At 38.5% G+C, this 11,759-nt stretch overlaps 1 protein-coding gene across 7 annotated transcripts in view; it reads right to left on the bottom strand.

Annotated features, from left to right (window-relative positions):
* LOC106523924 (ELKS/RAB6-interacting/CAST family member 2) overlaps window positions 1-11,759 on the bottom strand; it is a 160,583-nt gene that overhangs the window by 71,812 nt on the left and 77,012 nt on the right. For 5 of the 7 annotated variants that reach the window (XR_001310953.1, XM_014017504.1, XM_014017525.1 and 2 more), the window contains 2 exons: window positions 6,680-6,832; window positions 3,189-3,349 (listed from right to left, as the gene is read on the bottom strand). Coding sequence is in view for 6 of the 7 variants with exons in the window: in XM_014017504.1 (XP_013872958.1) it covers window positions 3,189-3,349; window positions 6,680-6,832 (314 nt within the window). In the remaining variant the exon portion in view is untranslated. Of the gene's footprint in view, window positions 1-3,188; window positions 3,350-3,374; window positions 5,017-6,679; window positions 6,833-11,759 lie in introns of those variants that run through there. The other 2 variants (XM_014017547.1, XM_014017531.1) reach the window with 2 other exon arrangements.

The following is an 11,759-nucleotide window of genomic DNA, read 5'->3' as shown; positions in this document are numbered from 1 at the left end:
TGTGTGTGTGTGTGTGTGTGTGTGTGTGTGTGTGTGTGTGTGTGATTTTTAAGGAAAGGGCAAGGTTTTATTTATTTTTTGTCTTAAGTGTGAGTGTTTGCTGATGTCCTGGGCTGTGTTAACTCATTCTTCATAATGTTTTTTTTCCTTCCTCTTGTCATTTTATGCCAACCACACACTTCACAGTTCCACTCGATCTTCTCCCAGCTTTTTCAGACTCCACTCTCTTCATCATCATGCTCCTCCTTTCCCCCCATCATAACCTTTTCACTTCATCATTCTTTTTGTCCCATCGTTCATAACTTTCTCTGTTTCTGCTTTGTGCTCTTTTAGTTACTTTGCAGGGTTTTTTTCTTTTGTTTTAAATGTCCGCCCTATTATTCAACAAATAAAAAAATAAAATAAAACCCGTAAAGTGCATAGTGACAGAACATTTTTTATTATTTTTTTCTTATTGTCTATCAACAAAATGTAAACAGAGATAACATCACCCCATTCACCCACAGTCTACAGCAGGATCATGTTCAGGAACTGCAGTGTTGTGGCAGATTGTGTTATCCCTTTCAAAGTATGGAAACATAGACTATTCAGTACRTCCACACACATAATTTCTCCATTGMACACCAACACCCTGTGACCCGAGACTCATTTAATGAGTAGCTCCTCTGGAGACCATCTGTATCTGTGTGTGAACACTGTACAGAATGATGGAAACTCAATCTGGTGTGGGGTGATAGAGGCAACCCACTCTGCTCTTTATACATCAAGCTTTCAACTCTATATCCGAAAAAGACTAAAGAAAACACAACCTCTCTAATATTCACACACACACACACACACACACACACACACACACACACACACACACACACACAAATAGCCTATTTTGAGCTGAAGAATCCCAGCTTGGAATAAGAGGATATTAAAAATGATTTTCCACGTTTTTTTTTCCTTTCATTCAKTAGTAGTGTTGAAAAGCCATGAGTTTCTATCCGTCTAACTTTTATGCACACACATACACACACACATAGAAATATTCCTGGTTCACTGTTTCAGCTGACCTTCCAGACAAATGCCACGTTACAGGGGAGAGCGGAGATGTTTGGCACGCTATCAAACTTCTCTCATGATTTCGAAGATTTGAATTTCTTCAGTGTGTAGCTCCTCTTTGCCTTCCACCTCTCCCTCCCGTCCTTGTTTTTTTTCCAAGCATTTAATCCGACGTCTTCTCTCTTCCTCTTGTCACCTCTCTTTCTCTGTCTACTGTACATATTTACTGTTTAGTTTTCTCTGCTTTAACTTGGAGCAGAACTGTCTGTGGGAATACCCCCCCACCACCCCCTTTTAAAAGTGGAAAGCCACAGTTTGTGTAAGTATGTGCATGTCTGCCGACATGAGTGATTACATGAGAGTTCCACCATGCCTGTGCGTGCATTCTGCATGCGTATCTTTGTGGCTTGTTCTGTCTCATGAAGCTTCCCCCCCTCCAGCAATTCAACAGTCCTTTAATCCTCATCATCAGTGACCCCAAACCCCAGCTTCCAACCTCTTCGCACACACAGAATACAATGCATAAAAGACCACACACACTCATGCCCTCTGTGCCCCCTATTCACCCCCCTTTTCATTTGTTCCCACCAGCACAGACTAAGCAAAAGCTTGAACACAACAGCAAAAATTCCTATATACTTTGTCACTGTTTATGTCAACCAACCATCACACCAAACTTCTTCCTCGGTGATCTTCTGATGATAATATAAAACTAATGTTAGCCACTCAGATGTAACAATATAACTTTTCATGCCAGGTCACTAAGCATTGCACGGATTGCATCTTTACTGGTTGCAATTCATGCCTCCTGACAAACTCTCCGAGTTAAATTTGATGCTGCAGCAGACAGAGGAATGGTTGGTATCAGAAGTGTGTTTTTGCAGAAAGAGACATAACACAACTGACAGATACATTCAGAAAATGTAAACACTCATGATCAGAGGAATGTAATAAACTGTAAAAGTTATGTTTTCAAAGCACATATGGTGATCTTCACTTTGGTGTGGCTGACATTAAAGGCATTTCTACAGAACATGTGACAAGCAGATACTGTGTTGTTGTCTTTTTTCTTTTTTTTTAATCTGATGTCTTAAAACACACATATGCAGCCAACACATAGCCACTGACACACAATCACATATGGAAACATAGACTGTACCGCACAGCTTTTCTTTGCCTCCTTCTTAGTCAAACATGCGTTTAAAAAGCGCTAGACACATTTTTATGACCTTTGGTCTAAGGCCATCCGCCTGTAGCCAATAAATTTTACTTTTCATGAGGCGAGGTAGCTACAGCTGAACTTGCTTCAGAGCACAGGTCAGCGCTGATGTCTATATAGGGGTGCACATGTGGGGACATGAAGAAAATAAAGGGGGCCTAACGCTGTATAGGAAATGGGCTTTTTTGTAAATCAGTGAAGATGTTTGTAAGCTTTCTGTTACTACTGCAAATGCTGATTTTTAATTTTATTTTTTTCAGTGTACAGGTATAGAAACAACTTTTGCACAATAATCTTTACTGTCATTATATTAAAACTTTTTTTACCAGTCAAAATCTAAAATCCATAAACATGTGGTTTATATGAAGCAAATGGGTACAATATTAATTAACTAAATGTTTGCAATACTAGAAATAATATTATGCAACTACATACAATTTATTTGTTGTCCTCGAAGCCCACTTTTCTTACTTTCAAGCCAGGCTGAACACCCCCCACCATCAACTGCAACTATCCACTTCTCCCAAAGATGAGTTAAACCTTTATCTCTTAACGAAAAAAAATAAAATAAATAATGTGAACAGTTGGACTTGTTTTCATGATTTTATACACAAACATTTAATTGATATTTTCACAACCTCTGAGTAGACAAGGTTACCCCCCACCCTCCATGCTTGTGCATTGCTTTGCTTGTTTAGTTTATGAAACTGCTGTTAAAAAAAGTAAAAGCTGGAGATCTTTAATTGGCTGTAAAATTGCAACTTTAAAGTTGACCTACGAAACAAGCTTTGCCATTAACATTAAACATTTCTCACAGTGTTATTATAGTCTGAACCCCAAAGGCAAAAATCTGCAAGCGTTTCTCATAAAGGCACCGGTGACTCTGTGTCTGAATGCAAACAGATCGTGTGTCACTAACTTCATCTCCAGAATCTCCTCCAGCTGTTTACGTCTCTCTTGCTGCAGCTGGTTGAGGTGTCCATCTCTTTCATGCAGGCACTTCTGAGTTGAGGACAGGCGCACCTTCGTGGCATCCAGCTCCTGCCGAGTCTTTTCCAAAGCCCCCATCAACTCTTCCAACTATTTAAAAGGGGGAAAGAAAAGTTTAAACAGGGTTAAAACGTATGAACACTATGCTGTGTGAGTTGAGCATTTTTAAAGGCAGTGGGTGCTGGAATGCTTAAAGATGAGATGAAATGACAGCCTAAACATGAAAATGAATGGACAGGTGATGTTTTCAAGGAGGCAAAATTACTGAGGTTCACCGGTTAGTTGAAAGGCGTGTCCACTGACCCTTGTGCTGAAAACAAGTGTTCCCTTCACTCTCCCACCTTTCACCACTTATTTTGTCTTCCTTTTGAGTGTGGTTGTACTAAAGAGCCGGTGAAGATGATGCTTAAGCTCTCAAGTACATGTCATTTATGTCTTTTCTCTGCAAACAAATAGCCATTAACCATGAGTGTCCAAACTGAAGTGTTTGATAGACACAACGAGACCTCGGGGCCACTTCGTTTAACAACAGGAAGTGACTAAATGCTGAGCAGGCTCTTCTACTAGACAAGATGTTCAGATAATGTATTGAACAAGAGTATGTATGTTTCTGCATTGCAAATAGTGAAATTTAAAATGATGGTAAAACAAACAAAAAAAATACTAAAAAAGAAGTCTTCGGAAACCACTGTGGGGTTGGAAAAGAAAAAAAAAAAGAAACGGGCCTCTTTTATGAAAGAGCCAAATCGTTCACACATTTTTAGGACACTGTGCATGTCCTCCAGCTTTCTAGGTGTGTTTCACAGATGTCCAATAATATCCTCACTGACTGCTCATGAATATCACATATGGAATGAGATTTATAAAAGAAAAAGAAAAAACTTAAACATAAAAGAAAATCAGGAGTGTGTGTAACCTCATTTAGAATGGAAAGTGAAAGCCTTTTTATCTTGATTTTGCAGCAAATAGAAATTGTTTGTTCTGCCATAAGCAACTAACCATTAAAATGAACAAAAATAATAATGTTTATGATCACATCTTCTCTGATGTTTGACGTTTTACCCCAGGTTTCTATTAAGAAAAAAATCTTTTCATCTTAAAAGTCAACAGTCATCCAGACAACTTCATTTTACACCTACCACATGTCAATCAGAGCTAGTTCCTCATTAGTGCACCACCCAGGGTAGCCTTGACTTCACAATCACATCATTAATAAGGAATACAATGAATTTTAGTGAAATTAGGGAGTTTAATCAGCTTAGCAGTGAGTCTGTGCGTGCTATTTTAGCTCAACTTCAAGGGAAAGCTCTGCAGCGAGGCTTGCTGAGGCCAGCCCCCAAACTCCTTTGGTTTGATAAGCTGATTGAGGCCTCATAAGGAGTGTGTGTGTGTATGTGTGTGTGTGTGGGGGGGGGTAAATCCCTCTTGTCCATTTGTGTCAGGCTCCTGGTTCAAAGGCCTAGTTCAAACGTTGCAGAGGGACGGAGACAGGAGTGGATAAAAAACAAAGAGCGTGGAGATAATTGTATGAGACGAGTTAAGAAGGCAGACGGTAAAAAACTCGATGGACAGCAGAGGTTTCTTTTCTTTTTTTTCCCTTCATTTGATGAGAATGAAAAGCCAGAGAGAGGCAGCGACAGAGTGAGAGATTTAGAGAATGCGGGTGTGAAGAGAAGTGACCCAGGACATTACCCATGCTCCATTTCAGCAGGGTCAGGCTGATGGAAGGCTTTCAGCCCATCATGAGACTGATTACTCTGGGACGGAGGGAAGAAGAAGAAAGAAAAATCGAGCAAAGAGGGAGAGTGTGTGAGAATGGGAGTTTGGCAGGGAACTCTGAAACTGTGCCAGAGTCAGGTGATCTTTTCGCTGGACCTGGCTCCCTCTCTGTTCCCCTCTTACATACTTCTGTTGTTTTTGAGGCAGTAATATGAGCTGACAATGGCCTGAGTTTGATTTCTTCTTGTTTAGTAACTTTATGTTGGTTTACAAAGGTTAGTGTGTTGGCAGAAAGCATCAGAGGCTGAGCTCAAACTCTTGGCTAGATTGGGACGTGTTCTTATATCAGCAGTAGAAGTCTACTCAAGTTCAGCAGTCATTATGTCTACATGCTAGCTCCTCACATTCTCAATATACCTTATAGGGCCTCTACTACCTTAAAATAAAAGCAAGTTGATTATGGCTTTTGGGGTCATTGGGGGTTAATGTGTCACAAGTTGTGTTAAGATCTCTCTGATTCATCTACACATGAGTTAACTAGAGTCAAAGTTGAATCATCCACTGCCACACACGCAAAACAAACCAAAATGAAAACGTCCCACAGACATAAATCTTCTATTCTTTCTGACTKCTCAGTAGGTCAGGATATTGTTTGATAAACACAGTATCCATGCTGAATGTAAGTTAAGCRTGAAAATACGCAAAGGAGGAAAAAACAAGCCGCAGTTAGTGTTGGCCCTCACCAAATTTTCTAAACTGAGTTTGACCCTCTTTTGCTTGGCCCCTCTGTCTACCAGTCCCCTCCTTTCATCTTTTTAAGCTCTGCTAGGGAGAGTGTGTTTAAAGCAATACAGCCATATTTCTGCCTCAAAATGTTAGTTCTAGTTTTAACCACCGATAGACTCTCATATTACTTGTGGCACTCGTAAGTAATGCAAGGTCATTCTCATTCAAATGCACACTCACATCAGGAGGAAACATGCTCCCTTACCCTGTTTCTCTTTCCCACCGCAGACACACCTACGCTCACATACAAAAGCACACACATTCATTTCTCTCTCTCTCTCTTTTATTTTTTGGATCCACATTAAGATGTAGACTGACGAGCTGGCAGTACAAAAGATGGATAGATAGATCACAGCACATGCACGGTGAAAGGGCAGGCAGCACTCAGTCGTGTCTGCGGTCCCAAATTTTGACTGCTTTCTTTGAACCTTTTTTTAATTGTATGCACATGAATGTGCAACATGTCAAACATATGCTTACATTTTCAAGCATGCGAACGGAACAAATGGAAGCAGACCGCTAGAACTGGACTACTTGCATTTACATTTTATACAAAAGGGGGGAAACGAGCAAGATCAACTTTAGAGAGTAAAAATAGAAATCTAGGTGTAGCATAATTTTGCCTTGACTAAAATTAAGCAATTGTTTTATTTATTTATTTATTTATTTTTTTTTTAGATTTCACATCTGTAGGTACACCTTTGACCACAAGAGGGTGCAGTTTAGGGAATCACATTTTTGCTGATTATGTTTTAATTTATTTTTTAATAGATTTTTTTCTTTGTTTTTGAAAACTGATCAGTTTAAAATTTAAACRTGTGGAGCTGTGTGAGGCCTCCTGCATATATGAGTGGGTGTTTGCGTCTGCCAGTTTTGCAGGSCATCCTCCGTAAACGTATGCAACATCAGGTGAACCTGTCTCTGGGCCTGAACGTGGGCAGCCTCCTCCTGCGCCCACAGAGCCTCCCTGTGTGCTGAGGTGTTCATGCTCTCTCTCAGCGCCTTCTCCAACTCCATAATCCGCTCCGCCGTCTCCCGCATGGCATCCTGGGAAGTGGAAAGCGAAGGCTAGATGGAGGAGAGGAAGAGTTCAAAAGAAGAAAAGATTTTTGGGAGAGGAAAAAGCAGCGAAAGCCGAGAGGAGAGATTATTTGAGTTTAGCTTGCTTTAAAATGGTATTGTGAATCATTCTGAACTGCTTCAGTGCTGCATCAGTTGGAAGAGAGAAGCTGTGGTTTAAGCAGGAAGCGTATGGGAGTGATACGTCCCAGAGACAGGGTTTGCATGAGATGTGGACTCCTTGCTGACATTCAAATAAATGTTCAGATTTGTGAGTGTGTGTGTACACAGAGTGGACTGAGTGTATTCACATGCAGAGATTGTGTGTGGCCTGTCTGACACCTACAGTGAGAGGGAGAAAACGATCTGTCTCCCAACTGGTTGAAGGAACTGTGAAGAAAACACTGAGCCGAAATAATAAACCTCCTGATTTTCTCCCTTTTTTTCCCCTTGATTATAAAAGCGATGACTTGCTTTCAAGTTCACACATTCACACTTGCTGGAGCAACGCAAAAGGTTTTAGGTCACATGGAGAAGAAACTCTTAAAGATGCACAACTAACTGTCAAACGTAAGACAGAAAAGAAAACTTTCTTTTTTTGTTAAGCTTTTTTTTTCAAAACAGTAGCTTCATGTTTGAGAAAGCAGGTTGGTGACTCTAGACGTTCAAAAAATATTGCAATGATGCTCTGAGCAGAATTTGTTTTTTAGTGTTGCAGAAAGCAGAGCACCACTCCAAACAGTACCATAGGTCAAACATGAGGATTCAATTGTGATGGATTCCCCAGATGTTGTTCAAGTCATTTCATGAGACAGCGCCAAAATCCCACAAGATGACTATAAATCGCTTTTCACTTACTTACTTCTAACAAATACCAGWAAGAGTAAAAATGTTAGAATTAGTGTGGCACCATTGTTACAGATAGCAAAATTCCTGAAAAAAATAAATCTAAGCAAAATAAAAAAATAATACTGAAAAAAAAATATTTATGCCAGCTAAATTACAAGTGAATACTTGCGGCTTGTCATGTCAGCACAACACAGCTGGAGGTAAGCGACAAACAGCCGCACACACCCACAGGAGCATGCTGTGCATGTCATCAGTTCCAAACTGTGATTGGAAGTGACAGACGGGCCGTAATTCGATGCACTAGAATCAACAACTGCTGGTCTGACCTCGCACAACACGGAGAAGCAGGCACACACTCGTGCGCACACATCACATGTAGGGGGGTGCCACTGTGGGACCCCTGGGTTCAACTAGAAAGTACTGTCTGCCTGTTTGAATGTATGTGTGTGCAGGCCTGTGTACACAGTGTATGTGCTTCCATATGTGTGCTGATTCATACGAAATGTGAACTTTATTAGTAACAAGAGAATACTTCTGGTTTTTCAGAATACAAAGAAAGGGACAGGAGAGCTAGAAAACCAGAACAAAATAATTGGTTTTGCAGCAACTTTCATCACCTAATGTCTTTGGGAAATGTTATTATGACCCTGACTTCCTGGTTTGATTGAAAGTATATAACCATTCATATAAGCCAAGGACAAGTTRCAGAATGCACATCCCCAGCCACTGCAAACGTTTGCATCTGATTCACAGAAAGAACACAAAAGATGTGTGCAGCATCAGTCTCTGTGTAAAACTGTCAGACCAGATCCATTTAGTGAAAAGATCAGTGATGGAAAATCCTGCAATAGGCAACATTATTTAAGTTAATCTCTTGATCTCTTSACATGAAGCATTACAGAACGTTGCTAAAGTCTTATTGTTACAGATACAAGATAAAAATATGTCTGTGTGAAGATTTGAAATTAATACTTCCGATGCATTTCTTTTTTTTTTCTTCTGTTTGTAAAGTGCAGCATGGTGCGATGAAGACAATGGAGCAAAGAGATGCTATCTCTCTTGGCCCACATAAACTGTCCTGGAATGAAGGGGAGAGTTTGTTTGTGTGTGTTTACCCTTGGAGCGTGCTGTGTTCCTGATGGACTCTGAGATAAAAGCGAGGGGGAAAGAGATCATGGGAAATAAACAGAGGAAGGGGCCATAACACAGTTTTATTGCTGGAGCAAACACAACATCCAGAGTGCGACTGTATTTATCATTTCTTCATAAATACTGGGATGGCCCCATATTTATTCAAAGGTTGGTATAATTTAYTAGATCAAACACTTAAAAGTTTGTAGGTCCTATAAAATTTTCCACAGTCAAAAGAAATCTGACTTGAAACATCATATTTTTACCCACAAAGGATAAAAATCTATAATAACTGAGTGAAATGTAATAATTGGAGATGCAAAAGTATGTGAACTTTCCATTTTTACATCTTAACCAGCAAAACAATAAAAGGTTATTATGGAACATTAAAAAAATGTTTAGTAACTGTTCAGATGTTTATTCTGGATGCATAATTTTACTCTCCCATTTGTCAGGACTAAGATCAATACATCAGCATAAAAACGACGACAAAGGAACTTTATTAAATTCCATTATCTAAAAATAAAAAAAAAATAAAAATCTGTTCATTTTGACGCTGCAGTGTTGTATTTTTGGAACCAGAGTCTGTGCACTACAGGGTTAAGTCACACAACACCTGAAAAAAAAAAAAAAAAAAAACTAACTGAAATGAACCTTAAAATAAGGAGGAAAAAAGAAAGCATAGGAATATACAACAAAGAAAAGAGCTACGTGTATCAACAAAAATCAGCACCTGAAGATAATTATCTAAAGTGTATTTTTAGTTTTTAGTCTGACAAACGTCATTCATTCAGCAGCAAAATAAACCAAAACCACATTTAACCTCCACTAAGGTCCACAGAAAAAAAATCTGTCTTCCTTTTGCTTTTAAATAACCATCCTTGTTATTATTTTTTTTAATAAATGTCTCGTTCTATTTGCAGTTTTGCTTTTCACACCATAGTTGCTTAAGACTCATTAATATTAGCATTTGTCAAAATGTTTGGAGCCTTAAGTTGCATAAAAGTTAGTCAGAATAGCTTTGTAATGAAACAAACAATGGAGACCTTTGTATCCGTATGGTTTTTTGACTACTCATGGAAAAGGTGAAAATGGTCTTGAAATTCTTCTGTTTGTACAGTAACGGTATGTCTGCATTGGGATTAGTGGAGTTCAAAGTCAGATCAAAACAGGATTTTTTTAGATACCCACAAAAGTGTTTGTTATTTCTCCTGTCTTGCAGTTCATTACAGACTGTAGTAGAACAGATCCATCTTTTTGTGGAAAGCATCTGACTTTTAGCCTATCAATTGAAACAACCTGATTCTGCATGRCTGCTTTTTTCTCAAACTTTTACAGGTTTCAGCATCTCTTTATTAAGCCTTGTCCTGGATGTTCATTTTTTATTTATTCCAAGCTTTATCCATTTCTTAAAAAAACAAAAGTAATTCTATGTACAATAAAAAAAGAAAATACAAATAAAATAAAAGGTGGCAGAGAGAAGAGAAACATTTATAACATTTGCCCCTTTTTCCTCAAGTAAATTCAAACAATAATGATCTTCAGTTAATAAGGATATGCTGGTGTCCTACAGACCTCTGAAACAGCATTACTTTGTACGAACAGGACTATTAATAGTCTTATTCCCATTGCAATTTTATGTGAAAGAATGGTGGGTAACATGAACATTAAACATATTCAGTGTGTACTAATTCTCTCCTCTGATGTGGACTGGTTTCTTGGATACAAAAACAAAGCCATCAAATAAAGACAAAGGGAAATGATCAAAGTGATTATATTATTTAATGYGGACCACAACAGATAAGGTTGCCTAATCAATCAAACTGTTCCTGTGTTTGTCGACTGATTGTGAAAAACCAACAACAAGAAATACTTTGAAGGGTTTGAAATATTTAAAGTAATTAAAAATCCAGCTTTGCTATTATTTACTTGGAGAACAGCTGTAACCAAAGCACTATTTGCACAATCATTTGAGGACTTTTTTTCTTTTTCTTTGGTCTTTTTTAAGTGTTTGTTCATGTTTATATTTTAGGACCTGTGCAAATATTTTATTTGTTTATTTTTTGTTTGTTTGTCATTTTGTACTAACTTTAAGATTTTATGACCAACTGGTAAAACTTTGTTTCAAAGAAATTAGCAGACTGAAAAATGGGCTCATGTTGGTCGCTCATGGTTAAATCAGAAATGAGGCAGTGGTTGGCAGGACTCCCTGAAGTGTAGATGGGTAGAAATATATATTTTTGTCTGTTTGTTTTATTGTTTGTCGGGTACCCCTGGACCCCTCGCATCAGTTATTGACCCCCGTGACTTTTCCGGTTTGAGCCACATAGGGGTCTTTGGATTGGAGGTCTGTGGTTAATATTAGGGATCAGGATTAATGGTTAATTTTAGGTACTGAGTTCAGRAATATGGCTAATAGAAGTTAAATTTAGGGTCTGGGACAGTTAGTAGCGGCGCATAAGGGATCAGGGTTAATGGTTAATTTTAGGTATTGAGGTCAGGGATAGGATGTATAGGGCTAATAGAAATTCAATTTAGGGTCTGGGACGGTTAGTTGTCATGCATTTCCTACTCTTTTTAAAAATATGACAACGCACTACTCCTCTATCTCATCTCGTCAAAAACTAACGCAAGGTTGTTACCTGGTGCGTCAAAACTGGTTGGACACACTGTAGGTTTTGATGTTTATATTAATGTAATATGTTGGAAGAAGAAAACACATTCATATAACAGAATCTGTAGATATTTTAAGACATTGGAATCTTAGTAAAAGTTATTAAAAATAGCTTTACCTACACTTTACTGATACACTAAGGCCAAAGTAAAAGACTTGAGTAAAGCTAACTGAGTAGTTTGTGCAYATCTTTTGTGGACTTTAGAAATGACTGAATCATAATGAACAATAAATGTTTCGTAATGAGATGTATCACTCAGACATACTCATAATATACTGTGT

This window comes from Austrofundulus limnaeus, unplaced genomic scaffold, assembly GCF_001266775.1.
Source record: "Austrofundulus limnaeus strain Quisiro unplaced genomic scaffold, Austrofundulus_limnaeus-1.0 Scaffold3, whole genome shotgun sequence".
In the NCBI taxonomy this organism is placed as follows: Eukaryota; Metazoa; Chordata; class Actinopteri; order Cyprinodontiformes; family Rivulidae; genus Austrofundulus; species Austrofundulus limnaeus.
The sequence above is the reverse complement of the archived record's forward strand: the minus strand, read 5'-3'. Positions and strand labels throughout refer to the sequence as shown.